The sequence below is a fragment of the Phyllostomus discolor genome, chromosome 10 (genome assembly GCF_004126475.2).
Source record: "Phyllostomus discolor isolate MPI-MPIP mPhyDis1 chromosome 10, mPhyDis1.pri.v3, whole genome shotgun sequence".
In the NCBI taxonomy this organism is placed as follows: domain Eukaryota; kingdom Metazoa; phylum Chordata; class Mammalia; order Chiroptera; family Phyllostomidae; genus Phyllostomus; species Phyllostomus discolor.
Genome location: NC_040912.2, coordinates 1,656,101 through 1,679,323, shown reverse-complemented (window position 1 = coordinate 1,679,323; position 23,223 = coordinate 1,656,101). Strand labels below are relative to the sequence as shown.

Below are 23,223 nucleotides of genomic sequence, written 5' to 3'. Positions count from 1 at the left end.
ACGGGGTGGCCTGGGGGCCTGCCGGGGGCCGGACACTAATGACACCCCCGGCCCAGCCCTGGGGGCGGCGACAGGGACACTCACTCTCCAAGAGGAAGGTGGCCATGGGCTCCCCGGGGCGAACATGTCACCCATCCAATACTGACGAATATGAATAAATTAATTTTTGATGAAACGTAAACACTCAAATTAAATTTAAAATTTTACGCGTACCTCTTGGCATACGCCTACGACGAATCCTTATTCTACTGATTTACGATTTGTTTGCCGCGTGCCTGTAACTCTCCATGTAACGACCAGCCACGGCACTTAAAGGGCAGCCATAAAAGGCAGTCGGTGGGGCCGTGTCGTTAAGAAGCCGCCCTCAGAGTCGCGCTCCGGTCCCACGCTGGCGGTGGGCTGGGAGGGGGCAGCGTCCCCTCGGCTGCGGGCTTCTCCCCGGGACGGCCCTTGTTAGATGACGTGTCCGCAGCCCCCCGCTGCGGCAGCTGGGACTCCCCATCCCCAGGAGGACCCGTAGAAAAGCGCCCCCGTGAAGGCGGGAAGCCCCCACAGGCTGGGGAGGCAGGTGGGCTTTGGCCCCAGGTAAACAGGAAGCCCGCCCATGGGGCGGGGGTGGGTTCGGCTCCAGGGTGCTCTGTTCTGAGGGTCCCTGGGGTGGCCCCCTAGACACCTGCCCCCCAGATACCTGGGCTGGGACACCGGAGAGGTCGAGCCTCAGGCGTGAACTGCAGATGCCCCGAGCCCAGGGCCACCCCACCAGCCGGCCAGCCGCAGGCAGGTGGCAGGACAGGGGAGAGGGGACATTTGTCCTGTGTGCGGGACGTCGCTTTGCACCTGGAGATTGCGCCCCCTCAGCCAGCTCCTCCTGGCACCTGGAGACCCAGGCCGGGCTGCAGGAAGCAAAGGTGCCCTCCTGGTGATGGGTCTCGCCCAACGAAAGGCCACTGGGTACCTTGGGAACGTTGATTAGTGGTTCGATGCCCATTTTCTCCTCTTGCTTTTGGTTTGGCAAGTGTGCTAACGAGAGGTTCCGGGCTGAGGCAGCTCCGTAAAATGGCAGACAGCCCGTGAACGGACCTGGAGTGGGGGACCCCTGAGGTCCAGGCAGGGAAGGGAAGGAACCTGGGGGCCCACCTGTCACCTGGACACTCAGGTGTGCGGGGCGGGGGGAGGGGGATCTGCTGCTCTCCAACAAGCCACAGCCTTTCCTGCTCACGCAGAGCCCTTGATGTAGTTTGACTTGAACTTCACACAGTCCCGTCGTTTTGGGTTCTGTCTCAGCAACTACCGGGGCACGGCCCCAACAACCCAGGCCAGAATGTGCTTCCCCCAGCTTCTCAGTGTTGTTATCATAGGTCCTATTATTTACATTACATTTTATTTCGGCCTTTCCCGTAATGCCTCTCACATCCTGATGACGTGCGGGTGGGTGAACCCCCCGTCACGTGTGCATGAGGACGCAGGACTTTGGGAGAGGAGTGTACTTTGTCCTGAGATCACACGAGGTGTGACTTAGAGGTGGCCGTCACCCGAGTCAGGTCACTGCAGCGCGGGCACAGCTAAGGTGCAGACACAGCTCACTGGTGAGCAGGTGCAGGGGCCAGCCCCGCAGGTGGCCCGGGGGAGCGGGAGCCGAGCCCGCCAGCCCCTTTCTGCACCCGGGAGGTGGCGCTCGTCCTGCTGACGGGGAGCCCCAGCGCGTCCCCACTACCGTGTGCTCGGCCGGTGGCCCTTCAGCTTGTGTTTTCGGGGAGTTGCTCCCCTGATTCTTTGACAAGCCACTAAGAAAAGCGCTGAATTCCTTCGACAGCGGGCAGCATGGTGCAAAGAGAGGAAGGACTCACACAGGGTCCCAGACGGCCGGAGGTTTAGTCCCAGGAGCCCCCCGGCCCCACCCCCCCCCCAGGCCCTGGTTCCCTCCCTACGGAGAAAACCGAGTTAAAATATCCCCATCCACGGCAGTCAGAGCGCGCACGCGATGTGCAATCAGTTTGATGGAGAAAAATAACTTTTGGGGAAGCACACGGGAAAACATTTCAGTTTCCATGTTTTATATTTACTTTCATTCCATTTGTAATGATGACATATTTAAATGTCCCACCCTTGGGGGCAATAACTATTGAAAAGTCTCCTATGCCGGTCATGTCCGTGGAACGCAGTAATTACTGAAGATGATTATTTCAGCGATTGCACGTGAATGAAAGTCTAAAAAAGACACGTTACAAATGAAAAGGAAACTCTGAAGCTGCACCACCCTAGCAGTGTCCGACCTCACTCTGGAGAGCCTGTGCCCAGTGCACTCTCCATGGTGCTGTAGACCAGCCTGAGGGCTGAAGAGGGCCGCCCAGATGTCCCCCGTGGCCCTTAGCAGCAGCCGCCCGCCCGAGTCCCTCCCCAGCCATGTCCGGAGGGCGCACAGACCTGGTAGACTGGCTCACGTGGCTGGTTCTCACACGATAGCGTCTTTCTTGCCAGCGTGGACAGTTTGAGAGATGGGGGCACGATCACGCCCCACCCTTGCTCTTTGGGGGGGTCAGTTTGTCTTGAACAGAAGGGTTGCAAGCACAGCATGTCCCGTTTGTCTCCAGAAGCATGTTCCGGCGGGAGTCTTGCTCCCTCCCCCCACCCATCACGGACAGGGCTCCCTCCCCAGGCTGTGAGGCACGGTGCATGCCTGTGTGGCTGTGCGGGGGATGTGTGTGTGAGCACACGGGTGGCTGTGCGCTCCCGTGGAAGAGCAGCGCTCACCTCGGCCCCCAAGATGGGCCGTCCCCGCAGTGAGGTCCTGCCCATGTGCGCCTGGCGGGGGGGGGGGGGGCTGCCCAGGAGAACCGAGGCCAGTGCCTGCCCCCCCAAGGAGGGGAAAGGCCAGGACGTCGGAAGGCCACAAAGGCGGGGATGCTGCGGAATCCAGCCCGACCTCTGGGCACAGCCTGAGAAGTGCTTTCGAGGGCCGTTCTGCACAGACCTTCAGAGACCTCGCGGGGCACTCGAGGGGCAGAGCGGGCGTCAGGCGTGCGGAGCTGCGGGCAAGGGGGCCTGGATGTCCCGAGCCCAGACAGGGTGCAGGGAGGAGAAGCAGTCAGCGTCAGGGCTGGGGAGCGCAGTGTCGAGATCGGGGTGCTCACGGGGCCCTGTGGGGGACCCGGGGGACTTCCGAGACAGCCATGCTGGAGAGCATGGTGTGCACTCCTCCCTGGGTTTCACACGCTTGAACGAACCTCAGCATCTTCTATCTGCCTCCCCGTGTGTGGGGGGGGGGCAGCGGGGGGTGAGCAAGCCCCGACCCAGGGAAACCGCGGCACCCCTCCAGACCCCGGCGCCCCCCCTCGGTTCCTGGTCTGTTCAGCAGCCTCGAGGTCTGCCTCCTTGGGTCCTCACGGCTGCCCCGGAGGTGGGCGGAAGGCCGAGCATCCGACCGAGGTCACCGTGCAGTGACCGGTCCACCCGGTCACGGGCCTGCTGTGTGCAGAACCCACGGCTGGGACAAACGTGTGTGCTTTTTCTTGACTCGTTTCCGTGGGAGCCCAGGTGGGCGTGGGTGAATTTCCTGGGTGTCCACCCACGTCCTGCAGATCCTCACCTGCTTCCTTCGGGAGCCTGCAGTTGGTGAACAAGGTGCCGGGCCCCCGGGATGCCCGGCGTCTCCCAAGGGAGCATGACCTGGCGTGCCCGGCCACCTGCGGGGCCCTGCTGGACAGGACAGTGGGGCAGGGTGGAGAAGGGGGTGTACCGGGTCGGGCTGGGCTCGGTCCCGTTTTCTGTTTGAAACTGGGGTGCCGGCTCTTCCAACGCCCCTTCTGCATGGGCCCTTCTTCTCGCTGAGCAGGTCCCCGGGGGGGTGGGGGTTCAGAGATAAAGTGGAAAGTTTGCTGGTTGTTCATGATGAAGAAAACGCACGGTGCTGGTCTCTCTCCGGCTGACTCATTCCACCGGGCACCATGCCCTGCAGGGCCACCCATGTTGCGCGGCAAGTGCTGAGGTTCCATTCTTTTTCACGGCCAAGTAATGTTCCGTTGTGCAAAGGTGCCGCAGCTTTGGCATCCCCTCGCCTGCCGAGGGGCACGCGGGCTGCTTCCCAGCCTCACAGCAGGCGTCTGCCGTGTCGCATCCTCCGCGACTGTGTTCCCGGAGGAGAAGCGAGAATGGGAGCGCTGCCCAGGCTGGCCACGCCCACCCGCCCACCGGTGGACGGACTGGGGCGGCCGGGGGGCGTGGTGCTCGGGGCGGAGCTTCGCGGAGAGAGGGCGTGTCCATGACGACGCGTGTCTGTCTCTCCCCCCGCAGGGCTGTCTGACCACGCCCAGCTCCCCGTCCGTGAACTCCCGCTCCGTCACGCTGGGCCCGTCCCTGTCGCTGAGCAACATCTCGGGCGTGTCCGTCCGGTCGGACCTGAAGAAGCGCCGGGCCCCACCCCCTCCGGCCTCGCCCGGGGCGGCGCCGCCGGCGCAGGACAAGGCCTCGGAGAAGGTAAGGGGAGGGCAGCTCTGGGGACAAGGGCCTGCTTTGTTTTCTCAACCAGTGCATCAAGATGTTTTTCATCGTCCTGTAACTTCAAGGGGTGTCTGATCTTTTCATGATGCGTTTTTTTAAAATATTGTGCTATTTTTATTTTTATTTATTTTTTAAGATTTTATTTATTTTCAGAGAGGGAAGGGAGGGAGAAAGAGAGAGAGAAACATCAATGTGCGGTTGCTGGGGGCCGTGGCCTGCAACCCAGGCATGTGCCCTGGCTGGGAATTGAACCTGCGATGCTTTGGTTCGCAGCCCGCGCTCAATCCACTGAGCTACGCCAGCCAGGGCCCTCATGATGCGTTTTTTTTTATTATGTATTGGTTTCAGGCGTACGGCATAGTGGTTAGACAATCGAATACTTTAGACAGCGTTCCCGTCAATATTCCCAGCGGCCACCTGGCCTCCCACGTGGTTATGATGACATTACTGACTGTGTCCCCTGTGCTGTGCCGGACATCCCTGTCACCATCTCGTAACTACAGTGTGTGCTTCTCAGCCCCCGCACCATTCCCTCCAGCCCCCCCTCCCCCCCGCAGCTGTCAGTCTGTTCTCCGTGTCTGTGAGTCTGTTTCCGTTCTGTTCGTTCATCTATTTGTTCTTTAGGTTCCATGTATAAGTGAGGTCATATGGGGTTTGTTCTTCTCTGGTCGACTTAGTTCGCTGCATTATAATACCCTCCCGGTCCATCCATGCTATCAGAAAGGGTAAAACTTTATTCTTTTTCGTGGCCAATTAATGTTCCATTGTGTATGCGTCATACAGCTCTTTTTATCCACCCGTCTACGGATGAACACTTGGGCTGCTTCCAAATCTTGGCTATTGTAAATAACGCTGGGATGACTATAGGGGCGTATAGATTCTTTGAAATCAATATTTCAGAACTCTTTGGATGTATTCCCAGGAGTGGAACCCCTGGGTCATAAAGCAGTTCCATTTTTAATCCTTTGGAGCGACTCCATCCTGCTTCCCGCGGGGGCTGCACCACCCTGCACTCCCACCCCCAGTGCACGAGGGTTCCCCTTCTCCACGTCCTCGCCGGCACTTGTCGTCTGTGGGTTTACTGGTGGTGGCCATTCTGACAGGCGGGAGGTGATACCTCAGTGTGGTCTTAACCTGCATCTCTCTGATGGTCAGTGGCGTTGCACATCTCATGTGTCTGTCGGCCCACTCTCCGTCCTCTTTGGAGAAAGAGGTGTCTATTCAGGTCCTTTGCCCGTTTTTTAATTGGACTGTTGTTTCTTTGGCGTTGAGTGGCATGAATTCTTTATAAATTTCGGATATAATAAATCCCTCATCAGAGGTATCACTGGCGAATATGTCCTCCCACTTAGGAGCTTGTCTCTTCACGTTGTGGGTGGTTTCCTCTGCTGTGCAAAACCTTTTCAGTTTGATGCCTCCGCCTTTGTTTATCCTCCTTTTGCTTCCCTTGCCCGAGGAGGAGGCACGGCAGACAAAATACCGCTCTGTCAATGAACCGGCGAATCCTTGGACCTCCGCCGGGCGCGCTGCAGTCTCGCCAGGCTGTGGCTTGGGCGAGGAGACTGTTGAGGATGCGTGTTTAGGCTTTATCTGGAAGCGACGGTGAGATGCCGCCCTGCATTGTTTACGGGAGGCAGGAGACTGGCTTTGTGCCAGCAGTCCTCCCAGTCCTGTGCTTGTTGGTCAACGTCATGTTATTTTTAGCGTTGACATTCTGGGCATTGTTGTGATGCTTCCTGGGGAAGTGGCACAGTCAGGACACGGTGAGACACCTGGACTTGGAGAGACGGGGCGGGGTGGGGGGCACGCCCTGTACTTTGGATGCCCCAGCGGCCGATTCACAGCCAGGCGGAAATGCGTGTGCCTTACGTTGCTATGCATGATGTCACAGTTGCCTGGGGAGCCGCCTTTTCCAGGGCAGCCTCCAGAGCCAGGGGCTGTCAGTACCTGGGGACCAGAAGCACCTGTGTCTCCGTTCTTCCCTTCACCTGCCTGCCGGGGCCCAAAGGTAACCTGACTTGGAATATCAAACCCTCACTTTTCTGGGGTGCGGGGGGGCACTCTTCGACAGTGACTCCTCCTTTCATGGCTGGGAACGTGACCGGGTAAAAGACACACACACATTTTTTATTTTCCAGCTCTCCCTCCGTTGGGTGGGCATGGCCAGGGCGGGGCCAGGCTTCTGGCTGGTTAGAGGCTGGGTTCTCCGGGCATGCGGAGCGGCGTGTGCCCGGCAACAGGCCCGTGGGCCTCCTGAGGCTTCGGGCCGACCTGCAGTGCGAGATAAGGCCACCGTGTGCTCTGGAAGCTGAGACGGTTCCTGGGCCCTGCGCCCCGCTTCCTGGGGAGGTGTCGTGCACGCACTTGAGGCGGGTTTACAGGGGACGGACACGGGAAACCTCGCTGGCAGGGGAAACATCTCTTGCACCCAGACAAGGTGCCGTCTTTCCCGGACTTCGATGTGCTTGGTCGGGGTGCACAGAGCGTGCCCGAGGGGGAAGGAGCTCAGGAAGGAGGAGACTGAGGATTCCGAACGGAAGACAAGCAGCACGCCCGGCCCCGTGGAGGGAGCGGCGCTCCCCTCAGGCCCCGGCGGCGTCTGTGCTGAGGTCTGTCTTGCTGGGCTCGGAAGCCCGGGGAAGCTGGCCCACGGGGCCGTCTCCTCCTGCAGGCGCATGCATGGTGTATGGGTTCGCTTTAAGCATGGGCTACGAACGTGGTTTTTTTTTTCTTTTTTAAATGACAGCTATGTTGCTATTTACTAATTTCCGGGAAAGGAACCCAAAATGTATTGTCGTCACTGTCAGGGAAGAACGTCAGTTCCTTCTGCGTGAGCTTCCTTCCCTGTGAAGATAAGGCATTTGTTGGGGGAGCCTTGTTTCTGTGCCGTGGTTACCAACACCAGCGCCCTGAGTGAGAAGACAAGGGAGGTTTTGAAGGACATGCCCGCTTTATAAGAAAATGAGCATGCCTGTACTAAAGGCTTTCTTCTTATCACCTAGTGTTAAAAATCCAGCATTTGCTTATTCAGGTCATCTAGGAGGAATCATTTCAGCCATCCTCCAGTTCAGCTCAAACTTTTTAAGAAAGAACATCTTTGTATCAGTATCGGTTACCTGATTATATACTCGTATTTGGTCATTAGTGTTTGTTATTTTTTTCATCCTCACCCAAAGATGTATTTATTGCTTTTAGAGAGAGAGGAAGGGAAAGAAAGAGAGAGGAATATCAATGTGAGAGAGAAACATGGGTGGGTTGCCTCCCACCCACGTCCCACCCGGGGATCAAACCCCCAGCCTTTTGGTGAACGGGCCGATGCTCCAACCAGCTGAGCCACCCGGCCAGGGCGTGTTTGTGTTATTTCTCAAAGCGCTTTTCAAAGACCTGCTCCAGCGAGAGAAGTGAGTGCTGCCCTCGGGCGGGCAGGCAAGCCCGTCGGCCGAGGACCAGACCGAACAGGCGGCGGGACTGGTGGTCTCTCAGGAGGCGGCACCAGCCTCCGTGCCAGCCGACCCCCTCTCTTCCCAGGGCCTGGGGCGCAGTTTTTACCATGTGGGGCACTCAGTCGGGCGTGACACAGCGCACACGTCACGGCCCCCTGTGCTGAGTCGGTGTTCTTCAAACCCAAGGGGGGTCAGAGTCACCCCTCGTGTCTCCTTGGCTCCGCGCTGAGAGTTCTGGGGAAAGTAGGTCAGGGGTGGGGCCTGAGAAGCTGTGTGTCTGCGGGCTCCCAGGGAACCCCACTCTGAGAACACCCACCCCACGGCCTGCTGCCTCCCTGTTCTGGATTCGGGCCAATCCCGGGCGAGAGAGGGTCCGCTCAGCACCAGTGTCTTTCGCAGACCTGGAGGGCTTCCTCCGCAGGAAGCTAGGTAAAATGCGGGCATCCGGGCCATGCGGTGATAATGAGGTACGATTCGCTGAGGCCCCGAGTCCCGTGACAACGAGTGCATGGCTGCCCCTCCTCGCCGGGACCCCGGGGTGGGTGTCGGGAGGGACCAGGCATCCTCGTCTTCCACCTTGGAGGACGACACCCTGTCCCTGTGCCAGGATGACCCGCTCCTGTCCTCGGCCCCGAGCACCGGCTGGAGTGCTTGCGGCCCCTGAGTTTGGGTCAGGGCCCCCTGGTCCACCAAGTCTCGGCCCCCTGACCCCAGGGAGGTCCGTGGAGCCTCCCTCGGTGGAAAGCAGGGACTTCCGAACTTGGGTGCAGATGGCGTGTCAAGAATTGCTTTGCTCGGGGAGCCAACCTGGAGAGGGGCCAAGTCTGGACAGCACCTGCGACGTTCGCTCATCTCCAGGGGGCAAGAGCTGCCAGCGAGCCCCGGGTGCGCAGGCTCCCCTGGGTGCTGGGGCTGGGAGTGGCCGTAGCAGTGTCTGTGCAGACCTGAGCGGCTGCCGGGGTGGGACAGGGACCCTGGGGCGTGGCCGCCCTCGGAACGGGGGACCGTGATGTCACTGCTTCTGCTGTCCTTGGTGAGGAAGAGCAGGATGGGGTGCGAGGCGCAGACACCAGGAGCAGTGCTGGGTCCTGAGGGCCGGGCGAGGGAAGGAGCAACAGGTGCGCCCGAAGGCTGGGCGTGTCCCTGAGCCCCTGTCTCGTCTGCCCTGCGGGTGCGGGGCCTCCCACCAGGGCAGGGGGGAGGATGGGAGCGGGAGCACCAGAGAAGCACAGCGTCCCTCCTGTCCCCTCTCCCCTCCCTTCCTGGGCTGCGCTGTTCTGTGACCCAGGTGCCTGCCGCTCGCATGCTGGACGTCCTGTCCACCCCTCCGGTCACTGTGGTGTCCCAGTGCCTCTTGTCCACGCTTCCTCGAGGTCCCACGCACACGGGCATCACGCCTTCTCGCTGTGTGTAAAAACAAATGGTCTGAAATAACCCCACAACCTTCCAGGCAGGTTTGCTGAGGACGCCGTCCCTTCCCCAGCTGAGTTGGGGAAACTGAGTCTGGCACCGAGGGGAGGGGCACCCCAGGGGCCACGCAGCTGCTGGCAGCCCCGCCGGCTCCCCGTCCCCCAGTCCCACGGGGCACTGCCCACCGCCGCTGCCCTCTACCAGGGAGGCCGTGACGGTCCCGCCGTCACCGGCAGGAGGAGGACAGACGAGGCCCAGCGGGCGTGGGGAGGGTGCACGTCCCCTCTCTGACATTGTCGGAGACGAACACAAACCCTGGAGAGGAAGAGGCCCTCGGCGTCCGGGCGGGGCCCCCGTGTCCCCACGGATGGACGGTGCTTCCTTCTCCCCGGCCGCCCGGACCCCCGGTGCGGCTGCAGGCTTCCTGCTCCCTCTGCCACCGCCGCGGACACGCGTCTCTGTCGTGGGTACGAGGGAGGGGGGCGCCCTTCCTTCCACTTGGCGGCCAGCTCCCCCCGGGAAGGTCAAGGGCAGGGCAGGTGCTCTGCCCTGTAGAGGCCGAGTTCAGCTGCAGGTCAGAACCTGCAGGGCCCAGCCACCCCTCCTGCAGAGGAGCTGAGCGGGTGCCGGTCCCCCTCACGCCCCCTGTGCCCTCACACCCTCTGCACCTCCCGCGCCCCCTCACCCCTCGTACCCCAGCGGGTCCCCCCTCCTTGTCTGGACAGGAAGGGCGTCTCCCCCCCAGGGCCGAGCCCTGACAGACCTTCTGGATTCTTCCGTGCATCTGTTTCTGGGCTGGCAGGGAATGTCTCTTTCTGTGGAAAATTCAGAAGTCCCGGAACAAGAGACATTCCAAGCCCCTCTGCCCGGAGTGAGCCCCCACCCCCACTTTTTTGTCCCCAGCAGGGTGCAGCAGGTCACTTCCTGTCAAAAAAACTGCACTCCCCCCCTGGCACCCTCCCCCCAGCCGAATGCCAAGTGCCCTGCTGTGGGCCTGCCCACTCGGTTCCCTCCCAGGTCCTCCCAGCAGCCCCTGCACTCGGGGTCACAGATGGCGGCCCCTCGCTCTCCCAGGGGCCCTGCGGCGCCCTCCCCAGGGTCCCGTCTGTCTCCGTGGTTGGGGCGAAGACCTGCTGCAGCAGCCGGAGGCCCAGGCTGCCCGCAGGGCCCTGGTGCTGCTTCAGTCTCACGTCGTCATAGTGACGACCCTTCGTGCGCTCGTTTCAGAGCAGGGGGCGGGGCCCTGCGGACAGTGACCACCAACCTCCGGTGCCGTGCCGACCGACAGTGACTGGGCCCCCACCCCGCCCCAGCCCCCCGTGCAGCCCCTGGCGTGCAGGGAGGTGTGGGCTCAGCGGCAGAGCAGCGGGGCAGAGTCACTGCGGATCCGGGACCTGGCCGTCCCCAGTCTCCTGGAACAAGCCCTGGTCTCTCTGGGGGGAGGGGTCTGGCTCTGGGGGAGGGAGAGGATGGGCCTGCGTGGTGTGCTGCTCCTCGGCGGCCTGGGCGGGCGGGTGGGGGGCTGTCAGGATGCAGAGTGATGGGATAAGCTGGGCCGCCCGTCAGTGGGCAGTCATTCGGGGTGGGGGCAGGGGTGTAGAGGCCGAGTCGGGGACTCCGGGGGCCCCGAGAGCAGTTCCCCCTTGTGCCCCACATGCTCTCAGTCCCACATGAGAGCAACCCCACCCCAGGTGCCATCCGTCCCCTCCCTACGACCCATCCAAGACTGACCCTGGGGCCCCCGATTCCCAGGGCAAAAGGGGGCTGTCTGGCCAGTGACAGCCCCCCCAAGGAAGGGGCACAGGTATCTTGGGGTGCCGGCCGTCAGCCGAGGCCGTGCAGAGGTCAGGACGGCCCTTGCCCCCGCAGCAGACGCGTGGCCGTGGCCCCGCCGAGGTGACGCCAGCCCCACTGCGCGCCGTGCCGATGAGGCTGCACCTGCGTGGCTGTGTCCAATGCCTGTTTTAAGAGACGAAAACTGAAGGTGCCCAGAAGAGAGCATTCTGGGAACTGAGGAGACCCAGACGTCATCCCGCACGAGTCGGCCTTCCCGTGTCCCCGCGCAGTAGGCGCTGTTCTTCCCTTCACCGCCCCGAGGCCCACACTGAGGCGGGCCCGGGAAGGGCAGCACGGCAGCTGGACGCCTGGCCTGCGGGGGCTGGGGGCTGGGGGCTGGGTGCTGACTGGCATCACAGGGAACCGCGTGGCCAGCAGGTGGCGACGTGCAGGGCGAGGCGTGGGCGGGCTGGAAGCTGTGGCCTGCGCTGGAGCCCCAGCCGGCGAGGGGGGAGCTCGTGTGGGTGTGTGTGTGCCCCTCCGCCGCCCCGAGCCGCCAGGGAGCCGTTCTCACACGCAGCGAGCGTTTGGAGTGGGCGACCTCCCGCCTTTGCGTGTCCCCAGCAGGGACGCCGCGGGCTGGCTGTCGGAGAGAACCGAGACTCGGAGGGTAAAACAGTGTGGACGCCCTGGAGGGAGGACGGACACGGGCTCTGTGACACGCGGGAGAGCCGTTCTTGGTGCCTCGCGTCGATGACGGCCCCCTCGGCCACCCCCCCCATCCCCCGCCTGTCGGGGAAGGAGTTCTGCAGGGGGGACGTCGGGCGGAACCAGCGCGGAACCAGGCCGCCGCCACGCCCGACCTTGGTCAAGGAAGGGGCGTGAGCCGGGGGCCGGGGGAGCACAGTTACCTGCCGTGCCGTGTGGCGCGGTTCCCCAGGTGAACTCACGGAGCCCGTCCCAAAGACGAAAACTTGGCGGGTCTGAAACCCGCCCTCCACCGTGGGAGAGGAAGGAAGGGTCCCCGCCGGGTGGGTCAGCGGGCTGGAGCGTCGTCCCCGAACACCAGCAGGCTTCTGGTGTGGCAGCTGGCGGGGGGGGGGGGTGCGTGGGGGGCGATAAACATAACCTAGGGTGAGGATTTTTAAAAAAGGAAATGAAGCACCCAGCCTACGCTGCAGGTGTGGCCACACACCCCATACATACGAACGTCTACCGGGGCAGCTCCAACCCGGGCATCTGCTGACTTTTCGGGGTGCGGCCTGTGTTTTCTGGCGCCATCCCAGTTTCCAAAACCCTGCTGGTCTGCCCAATCAGGACGTTCTAGGGCTTCCAAAGTCTCACCAGAAGTGAAGGGTAAAGCAAGGGAAGAACTGGGTGCGGGTGTTTTGGACCTGGCCAGACTGCTTTTGCGTCTGCATTTTGAAAAATAAAGGTGTCCTTGCCCCTTCCAGTGTCCCAGATAGAAAGGAGAGCTGCCCGCTTGCTTAGTAAAGAAACAAAAGGAGGGAAAAGCCACACCGTGGAGTCGCACGAATCCCTTTCACCACCCACAGCCGGGGACAGGTTTCGCCTCTGTCCGAGGACAGGGGAGAGCCAATGTGAAATTTATTGCGGCCCGGAACAACCCTTTTCAAACGGCTGGAGGAAGCGGAGGCGCCAAGGAGTTCCGCCGCTGGGCTGGGGACGGTCCCGCTCCCCTGCTCCCCTGCTCCCCCGCTCCCGGGCCCAGGGCGGAGGAGGCTACATTGTGTTCGGGAAGTGCACTTCCTTCCCCAAAGCAAACAGCCCTGGGAACCGCGGGCCCCCTGCAGAGCGGAGGGAGCCGTGAGAGCGGCCCTGGGGCGCAGATAACTGGGTGGCCGGGCCTCCGCGTCCCTGGAGAAAGGAAGCGGCAGCCCTTTTCCTCGTTTCCCATCCACCTTTTGTTGTGGACTCTCCCCCTTCCCTGGACGCCTGCAGCTGGAGAGGCCAGCGTGTGTTTGAAGATTACAGCCCTGTGTGTCTTTAGCTCCCGTAGGGTGCGTGACATTTTGCGAGAGCCCCTGATGAAATCAGAATGGAAGTCAGGCTTGCCGCAGCGTTCCTCCTCGTGGGCTTCCCCGGGGCGCCGCGGGCACGAGAGGCATCCGGGTCGAGCTGTTCAAACAGCCCCCGAGCAAACATGCCATCTGCAGCCTCGGGCGCCCACGCTCCCTTGCACGTTGGTTTGCCTGTCGGTCCCGTCAGCGGTGCACTTCTCCTTGCGAAGGGAACTGGCACGAGTGTGATTTCACTTTTACCTTTTTATTTCGCTTCTTTTTTGTTTTCTTTTTTTAATATTTTGTTTATTTTTTGAGAGAGAAGAAGGAGATGAGAGAGAAGAGGGAGAGAAACGTGAATGTGTGATTGCCTCTCATGCGCCCCCTACTGGGGATCTGGACCACAACCCAGGCCTGTGCCCTGACTAGGAATCGAACCAGCAACCCTTTGGTTTGCAGGCCAGCGCTCAATCCACTGAGCCACACCAGCCAGGGCTATTATTTTGCTTCCTTGCATCTAAGTATTTTCATGGTCCTTTCCAAGCACCTTCATAATCAACACTCAGACAAGCGGGTTCTAGAATGGCAGCCACTACCAGCCATGCACAGTGGGGAAGGCCCCGGTTCCGTGCTCAGCCCCTGGGGCCCGAAGCAGGTGCCGAGTTCTCCCCCGGTGCCACCCCGGCCTGAGCGTCCTCGCCCGGCTCAGCCCGGTCTGACCGGGGTTCCCTGTGATGCAGTAAGTTTCCTCTTTAGAAACAGCTGACCTACTCTTCAACCAGACTCACACCGTTTTAGTTCTTGGGCAGCTTTTACTGCTGTTGCCCACGGAACGTGCTCAGCAGAATGAAAAAGGCAACCACCGAAAGGGGAGGAGAGACCAGGGCTCCGGGGGGTGGTGCCCTTCAGCGTGCCACCTGCTGGCTGGAACGCAGAGAGGCTCACGGCAGTGCGGGCGGCGGAGCCGGCGTCGCGCCCCAGAGCCCGGGCCCGGGGGAGACCGTGGGCCCCGGGAGTGCAGGCGGGCGAACGGGAAACAGGCCGCCTGGTGCACACTCACCTGCCGGAGCCCCCGGGGCCTCCTCGCACACTCCTGCGAACCAGCCGCACAGCAGGGGTCCGTAAATCGGGGAAGCAGCGGTAGACTCTGTGTGTCTCCGGGTTAGTGGTCTTCACCTCTGAGGCTGCAGTGAAGGGATCTACTGAAAACTCAGGAAGAGAGAGAGGAAGGAAGGAAGAGAAAGGAAGGAAGGAAGGGAGGGAGGGAGGGAAAGGAAAAAGAAAAGAAAAAAAAGAAAAGGAAAGGAAAGAAGAAAGAGGAGAAAGGAGAGAAGAGAAAGCAAAGGGGGACAGACGGGACAGCTACACTCACACGGGTGTTCTGAGTGTTTGGCCAAAGCCGAAGCACCTCGATGTCCCACCACAGTCCGGGGGGTGGATGGAATGAGGGCTCGAGGGGCGCAGGGTGGACCAGGCAGCCGAGAGGATGTGGCCGATCACGATCACGTGGGCTGGGCTGCCCCCTCCTCCTGACGCCCCCGGAGATGAGAGAATGAGGGTCCGTGCACCACACGGAGGAGGGAGGAGGAGTCACGACCCTGCTCAGCGGAGACTTTGGAACAAGGATGGACGGAGGCCGAGGGCTGACTGCCGGGGCGGAGGGCCCGCCGGGAGAGGCCAGCCTCTGGACGGCACAGGAGGGGAGGCAGAGCCCCCGCCCCCAGCGTGAGGAGCCGCCGACACAGGACCGAGGCGTGGGCGTGCGGCGGGGAGACCTGCAGACGCGGCCCGCCGTGTGCAGCCAGGGGTCGGCCCTGCAACTGTGGGCGTGAAGCAACCTAGAAACTCCGACCCAGGGCCCAGGCATGCCGAGTGCCCCCAAAACAGGGGGGGTCGCACTCCACGCGCTGACCGGGACCCAGCCCCCCCACCGCCCCGGCGACCCCTGGGCTGAAAGCCAGCTGCCACCTCAGGCAGAAGGCTGGGAGGCCCCCTCGCGTGGAGAAGACCGTCCTTGGCTACTTGGGGGTCCTCCGCGGGGTAGCCGGGCTCCTGTCCGGGCACCTGCAGGCTCCAGCCATGCCAGCCGATCCGTCCAGAGAAACACCTTGACAAGCAGTCAGCCAGGGGGGAGAGGTCACAGGGTGACCGACAGAGGCCAAGACAAAGAGGGGGAAGAGGGACTTGGAGTTAGAGACAAGGCATAAAATAGGAGGAAATAAAACAAAAAACATTTCAAGAGACGTGCATGACGGCCTCGGAGAGCCAGGGAAGGTGCTGTGTCCAGGAGAGGCAGTGCTGTGGGTATTTATTTAAAGCTACGGAACGGGAAAAGGGCTCTTGCACAGTCAAAGGGCAGTCACAGGATTTTGTAAATTCACAAAAGCTGGTAAGTGAAGTCAAGGAAATTTCCAAGGAAGAAAGAAGAGTGTTTTCAAATTAGGCAAGAGTATCCCAGGAAAGTCAGAAAACCGATTTAGAACCTTCAGCAGTTCAGCTAATCAGTGGGAGAGCAGAGAGGGAAGGGAACCCCGGAAGACACCACACCAGAACGTTCTGCAGGATGCAGGGGCGCGCAGGTGTCCGGCGGGACTGCAGGTGTGCAGACCGCGGGGGAGGACTCCACCGAGGACTCGCGTGGGGAGATCCCAGGGCTCCGGGAGAGGCAGCACCCCCAGCCTGCAGAGGAGAGCAGGTGCCCCGGGGGCCCGGGTGCACCTGGTGCGGTTTCTACCTCGGAGCCCGTGGGCAACGGGCCAGCATTTTGAGAGGCTCCGAATGACTGACAGCCTAGATCCCATACGCAATTACGCCGACTGTTCAGGGCGGTGGACTAGAAACCCTTTCAGATTTTCAAGGTCTCTTAACGTCACCTCATGCGCGTCTTGTCTCAGAAAGCTGGGAGAGGTGGTGCTCCGTGGAAATGAAGACGTGACTTCTTAAAGAGGCGGAGGATCCAAGAAGCGAGGGCTAAAAAAAACTGCGTGGGGGGGAGGAAATGATAGGAAACTGAGTGAGAAAGCAAGTCAGCCGTCCAGTTCAGAGAAAACAAACAAAAAGTACCCTAGAAAGAAATGCAGGCAACAGACACATCGCATCTCTCAGCTGGGGGAGGCCCCTCCTGCAGGAAACTTGGTTTGCATCATAATTGTGATACCTGTGAAACCCGGTATGTGGGACTAAACAGGGAATGGAAACCTCGTGCTGCGATTTTTTTAAAAGGTTGGGGAACTGGATTGAAAGGTGTGTGTGTGTGTGTGTGTGTGTGTGTATCAAAGAGCTAAACCCTTGTGTGTACTAGGAAGCCAATATCTAACATGGAGATAGTCAAGAAATAAGCTTATTATTTGCAAAAATAGAGTAAATTCTAAGAGAAAAAGGAGCTTGAAGCAGCTGGGGCTGCAAGAGGGGTCGGTGGACCAGACGCTGCTGGTTAGACTTGGGGCTTTGGGGAACTACCTGGCTTTTTCTCATGTCTGTGTTTTATGTAAAATACAGAGGGGTTTTTGGTGTCACTTATACAATGATGTGTAATTACTGGTTTTTTTTATTTTGCATAGGTAATAGTATAGTATAGAAGGAAGGAAAAAATATGATTTTTTAAAGGAAAAACTAAAGACCAGAAAAACGTATGCCAAGTGGTAGTAGTTAAACTGAGTGTTAATGAAGGGATTTTTCCCTCCCTTTTGCATATATATGTAATTTTCCAAACCTTTGAAACTGTGTGTATGGCTTTTGCTCTTCCTCTGCGTGGGCACCGTCATGGCAGCTCTCGATACAGCTTCCGGAAAAAAGCAGTTTTTCTTCGTGTTTCATTGGGAGCGAAGGATCCCCTTTCTCACCTTCACGCTGAGAAGTTACCACATTGCCTAGTTTGTCTGGGTCCCGGGGGGTGTCTCTGAGCTTCCCTGGTCACCTTGGGGCCACCCGGAGTGACACAGAAAGCCTGCCCTGTCCCCCTGGGCCCCAGGACCCAGGAAGGCCCCCCCCGAGAGCACTGTGTCCCCCGAGCTGTAGTCCCCACGCTCACCTCCTCCCCAGCAGGGCCCTGACACGGGTGTTCCTTTGCGCCCACAGATGTCGCTGGGGTCGCAGATGGACCTGCAGAAGAAGAAGAGGCGGGCACCGGCGCCGCCGCCGCCCAGCCCCCTGGTGCCCCCGCGCACCGAGGGCCGAGAGGAGAACCGGAAGAGCACGACGGGTGAGTGCGCGGCCCGCGGCCTGTGACCTGCGGCCTGTGCCTGCCCCGGGCGGCTGTGCCTGCGCCCCGCCACTAACCTCGCGGCTGCCGCTGGCCTGGCATTAACACGGGAAGCACTAACGCTGACCGGGGGGTGTGTGGACATAAGCAGTCCGGCTGTGGCCGTTCACGCCATCTCACGGGCGCACAGGAGGCAGGCGGTGGGGTGGGGGGCAGCGGACAGCGGGGGAAGCCCGGGGGCGGGGCAGGCATGGACAGCGTGACTGCGGGTATGTGACCTGCGTCTCCGAGAGAGGAGACACCCAGTGACGTGTATTCACGGTGCTTCGGAATCAGACTTTGGTTGACGGCAGTGGGGTCATTTCTGACCCCCTCGCTTGAAACTGATCTGCATTATGTCGCAAAGGCCCCGATATTTCAGGGGAAAAAAAAAAAAAAAAACAGGATCCAGAGGAAAGAGGCTAGAACAGCAATGTCTCTGAGCAGAGACCTAAGTCCCACCCCCTTGTGACGGGGATGGTTGACTTATTCTGACGCCGTTCGTGGCGGCTCTCTCGCTGGTGCAGCGCAGAGGCAGCTCTCCAAGCTCGGGGTGCCGCAGACACCCCGCAGCTGCAGGGGCATCAGAGCCCCTTGTGGGAGCGGGCGGGTAGCCACCCTGACGCCCTTTCGTCCACCTGTCGCCCCACGCTTAGCCTTTGACTCAATGGCTGCAGCGCCCCCTGCAGGGCAAAGGTGCTGGGACAAGTGGTCGCTGTGGGTGTGGGGGCTGCAGGGAGAACTCCTGGGCTGCTGGTCAGCGTTTCCTTCTCGTCACCCCTCCCTGCTGATACCTGGGCATTTCCTGGCCCGGGAATCGATGACCCCTAGGAGCAAGAGCCTGTATTTCATGTCTGTGCACCCCTTTCCAAAGGAAGACAGGCTCAGGTTTAAAGAAAACAGGCTCAGTGGCTCATTAAAATAAGCCTCGTTTCTTCCTTGTCCATGATGAGACCCCCCCTCCCTTCCAAGCCCTCCCCCCCCCCGCCCTTCCGTGAGGGGACAGCAGCCCGCAGATGCAGCCTTCCTGGTAGAAATTCTAAGAAGCGGCCCCTTTCAGTGGCGGCGCTCAGGTGGCTGAGCCAGGCCGGTCCTCGGGCCACCTGGCCCATGTCTGCACAGGCAGGACCTCCTGACCCGAACCCGACGGGCCAGGGCCTCGTGTCCGACGTGCTCGGAGAGCCGGGCCTGGGGCGGGGCACGAAGCGGGGCGGGGGTTTGAACACAAAAACCCCCGGACGGAAACTCCCCTCGCCCGGGAACACGCCACAGAGCAGAGGTGTGGCTGGTGCTCCCTCACCGCGGACCCCCCTTCTGGTCCAGAACTTTTGTGTGTGAGGGTGGAGGGGGCCGGGACCCCTTCCTCGGAGGTCACGGGCCAGCAGAGAAGGTCCTCGTGGACGTTTCGAGGCAGGCTCCTCCCCCCACCACAAATCCCCGGGAACGAACAAAAAGCATGCTAACGTCACCGTGAGGAGAACTTGCAGCCAAAGTCTACGCTTTAGTTCAAAGGTGTGAAAGTTGAGCTTTTTCTACTCAGAAAGAGTAGCTGGCTAGACTCGGGCCTCACCCGAGTTTCACAGCAAACGGCAGTGAGCTTCCGGTGGCCCTGCCGGCCCTCCCGTGGGCCGTGCCCAGGCCGGGCGGCGCCCATGCACGCCCCTCTCAGCTCACGGGCACGTGGAGGCAGGACGTGACGGGTAGACACGGCGAGGCCCCTGTGCCCCGTGTCTGAGGAGCGACAACCAAGAGCAGGAGTAAGTGGGTGTGTCTCTCGATGGAGGAATGATGCTCTTCTTAATAGTTTCACTAATGACCTGATCAAGAGCATGAGGCAGTGAATCTATTAGTTTCTAGAAGATTCTAAACATTAAAGTTTGAAGAAAGCGTCTTTGCGAGAAGTGATAGGAAGCTTGACTTACGACACTAGTCATTCACATCACCGATGAAGTCACGGACTTTCAAAACTTGCATTAGCAGAAGAAAGCCTCGTCTCGGCGTAGAAGTGGGAAGGGGGCCCTGGTGTGTAAACTCCCCGACTCTTCCGGACAGAGTCTGGATACAGTTGCCCCCAACGGCGGAGCAGGTTGACCGTGTAGCGAGGCTTCGAGGGGTGGGCTGAGTCAGTGGTCACTCTGCCGTGATGGGGGGGGCGGGGGGCACTGACAGGCAACGAGAGGGAGCCAGACAACAGGTCTGTGGGCCTGGGACAGACGGACGTGAATAAAATGAGTTCCTTTCAACTTGACGGAGAACGTTTGGGCACTTTTAAGAACAGTTTCAAGCCCAGCGTTTAACACTAGCTGGGCCGACCAGAAGTAAATTGCAACTGAGCAGGAGTTCCCGAACGGGCCAGAGCATCGTACACCGTGTGTGTAAAATGCTAAACTTTGAGTAAAGTCAATTTGCTGCCAGGCATGTGTGGGTTTGGGGCTGGGTGAAGAGGGATTTAGTACCTGGTGTGGTTGGATTTGGTGTCAGATGTGGTTGAATGTGAAGCCACATGTGTTTGGATTTGGTAGGGTGTATGGTTGGATTTGGTGCAGAGTGTGGTTGGATTTGGTAGTGGGTGAGGCTGGATTTGGTGCAAGTTGTGGTTGAATTTGGCAGTGGCTGTGGTTGGACTTGGTGCAGGGTGTGGTTGGATTTGGTGCAGAGTGTGGTTGGAATTGGTGGTGGGTGTGGTTGGATTTGGTGCAAGTTGTGGTTGAATTTGGTAGTGGGTGTGGTTGGATTTGGTAGTGGGTATGGTTGGAATTGGTGCAGGGTGTGGTTGGACTTGGTAGTGGGTGTGGTTGGACTTGGTGCAGGGTGTGGTTGGATTTGGTGCAAGTTGTGGTTGAATTTGGTGCAAGTTGTGGTTGAATTTGGTAGTGGGTATGGTTGGATTTGGTAGTGGGTGTGGCTGGAATTGGTGCAGGGTGTGGTTGGATTTGGTGCAAGTTGTGGTTGAATTTGGTGCAAGTTGTGGTTGAATTTGGTAGTGGGTGTGGTTGGATTTGGTAGTGGGTGTGGTTGGAATTGGTAGTGGGTGTGGTTGGATTTGGTAGTGGGTGTGGTTGGAATTGGTAGTGGGTGTGGTTGGATTTGGTAGTGGGTGTGGCTGGATTTGGTAGTGGGTGTGGTTGGATTTGGTAGTGGGTGTGGTTGGAATTGGTAGTGGGTGTGGTTGGATTTGGTAGTGGGTGTGGCTGGAATTGGTGCAGGGTGTGGTTGGACTTGGTGGTGGGTGTGGTTGGATTTGGTGCAGGGTGTGGCTGGAATTGGTGAGGGGAATGATGGCAATGTGCCTTCTGTTGGAGGGTGGGAGCCTCTGACCTTAACCTGCTGAAGTAACCCTCATTGATCCCATCAGGTGTTGGACGGCAGGTGCCACAAAAGCCGCCCCGAGGCACTGCTCGGGGGCCCCCCCAGTTAGTGCTGCCCCCGCCCCCGCCCTACCCTCCTCCCGACACAGACGCGGCAGAGCCTCTCGGCCTCCCCGGGGAAGGCGCTGCTCCCGAGGCCTGCGAGCTGAGACCCACACGTAGGTGCCTCTCGTCGTCCTGTCCGTGTGTGTTGACCGCTCACCTCTCTGGTCCCTGGTGTCGGGGCTGGTTTCCGGACCTTCCGTTCTCGCCCCGGGGTGTCTGTGTCTGTCTTCTCCAGCTTCTCCTTCCAAATGCTCACGGCAATGTGTCCCGGCCACCGGTGAGTGCCGTGCGGGGACCCGTCAAAAGTGGTTTAGCCCCCCAGTCACTCCGACTGTGGTTAGACTGCAGCCGAAGCCGTAGCAGGCGGGCGGAGACAGCCGGCGGGAAGCCAGGGTCCCTCGGGGTAGAGCTAACCCCAGCCCGTCTGCAGGCAGCGGCAGCGCAGCCCAGCACGGCGGCGGGTAGACCTGGCCATGAGCTCCCCCAGGGAAACCGTGAGGGCGAAGCAGGGCTGTGCCCGGGAGCTCGGAGGGCCGGGGAGCCAGGTCCTGGGCCGTGTGGCCAGGGGCCAGCACCAGTCCTGTCCATCCTCTGCAAAAAGGGGGATGGGGGCACCAGAGGGAGGAACGGCCGGGTGTGAGCGCAGCCCTGGCCAGCGTGAAAGCCTCCTCCTGTTTCCGTCTTGTCCCCCGTGGTGTGAGGCCAGGCCCACGCCGTCCCCTGCACCTCCTTTTGGACACTCATGGGCTCTGCATGTAGCAGCCCTGCCTCCAGATGGGGCACGTTTCATATATGTAACCAGATCCGTGTCTTCCTCACGTGGCATCACCCGGCCGCTGCGCCCGTGCGTGTCTCCACCAGCGCGGCCCGTCCCAAGGCAGGTGCGCCCTGGGCTGTGTTTCCCCAGCGTGTCCGCCACCTTGTGCTGTGCTCCGCAGCAGGGAGGGGCCGGTGCCCACAGGAGCGCCGGACAGTCCGTTCTTCTCTGGCCCTGGGCCGTTGCGGCGTCCTCTGTCCCGTTTGGAAACGCAGACCTGCCCACTGCCCGCTTCTGGGTGGAGGAGGTCGTGGCTGCGTCCCTTTCCCCAGCTGGACAGTCCGGGTCCGCTTCCTCTTTCTTCACAAACACCCCGTTCCAGCCTTAAAATGCGTTTGATCGTCTGGACGTTGGACGCGCTTCTGGATGCGAACGGGTCTTTCAGGGGCATCAGAAACTCGGGGTGAGGCGCAGGGGGCTGAGGGGACAGCCGGGGCTCAGACCACCCTGAGAGTCTCGGGCCTGAGGCAGGGGGTTCGGCTCACGGCCACCAGCGCTCCGTGGCCTCGCCTGGGGCCGCCGCTGTCCCCTGCGGAGTGGGTTCCCGGTGTGTCACTTTCTTCTGATGCCTGAAGTCGTGGTCAAGGGTTGAGGTTCTCTCTGTCTCTTCTCTGCATCATCGTGGCGGCTGCCCTCCTCAGGCTGCGGGTGAGGGGCTGTGGCTGCATTTTCAGGAAGAGAATGCCCCACTGACTGTAGCTGGGCACCGCACGGCCCCAGTCCCTGGGAAGGACGGAGTCGCCGTGGGTAATTCAGGCCCAGCCGACCACCCGGGGTCGGGTCCACTTTCCCCAGGTGTGTGGGCAGGTGTCACTGTGCTGGTTGACACTGGAGCTCAGTGCCTTGGCAATGCGGGAACTCACAGCTGCTAGGCAGCTGGCAGCGACCCCCACACCGGGCCTGCAGCCCCCAAGGTGGTTGCAGCCTGGAGTGTGTAAGACGTGTGATAAGGAGTGCCCAGAGGTGTCAGTGGTGACGAGTGAGTAGGCGACTCACAGACAGGGTGGCCGTGCCTCTGAAGGTCAGAAACGGCCAAGCGACCGTGGTCCTCAGAGGGGAGTTTAATGCAGGCCTGGCTTCCGCCCGCGTCTAGCATTTCCTACTCTGCAGCCCCGAGGAGCTGCCGGAAATGCCCCTGACGTTAGGAGGTGCCCTCTTAATGCCCAGCGACTAGCGGGTCTGGTTGCTCGATGACCCGTGCAGCTAAGAGGAGAGTGAATAGGGCTGGCGAAGTCGTGTGCCTGACCTGTCACTCTCTGGAGCCTTGTGTCTCATTGACCGGTACTGCCTGCTACACGGAGCATAATTGAATCTCTTGCAAAGTGAACTGACAATAGACAAATGTAGCCGTGCAGTGCCAGCTCGGGGCAGGTGGGAAGCTGCGTCCACCATCACCTGGTGCAGAGTGGAGGCTCCTCTCGGCTGCTCCGTGGAGCCAGCTTCTTCCTGGCCGCCACCACCGGGCCGGCCAGGGAGCCCGAGCCGGCACACACTCACTGCATGCGGCATGTGTGTGGGGGGCGGGGCGGGGGGGAGCTGCGGCCGAGCTGTGGCCGAGCTGTGGACCGGCTCCAGGCTGTGGCTCAGCGGTCATGGCGCATGGGCC

At 60.6% G+C, this 23,223-nt stretch overlaps 1 protein-coding gene across 3 annotated transcripts in view; it reads left to right on the top strand.

Annotated features, from left to right (window-relative positions):
* COBL (cordon-bleu WH2 repeat protein) overlaps positions 1-23,223 on the top strand; it is a 113,551-nt gene that overhangs the window by 58,625 nt on the left and 31,703 nt on the right. For 2 of the 3 annotated variants that reach the window (XM_036010385.1, XM_036010386.1), the window contains exons 7-8: positions 4,291-4,473; positions 17,225-17,348. In XM_036010385.1, the coding sequence (XP_035866278.1) occupies positions 4,291-4,473; positions 17,225-17,348 (307 nt within the window). Of the gene's footprint in view, positions 1-4,290; positions 4,474-17,224; positions 17,349-20,742; positions 20,914-23,223 lie in introns of all 3 variants that reach the window. The other variant, XM_036010384.1, reaches the window with a different exon arrangement.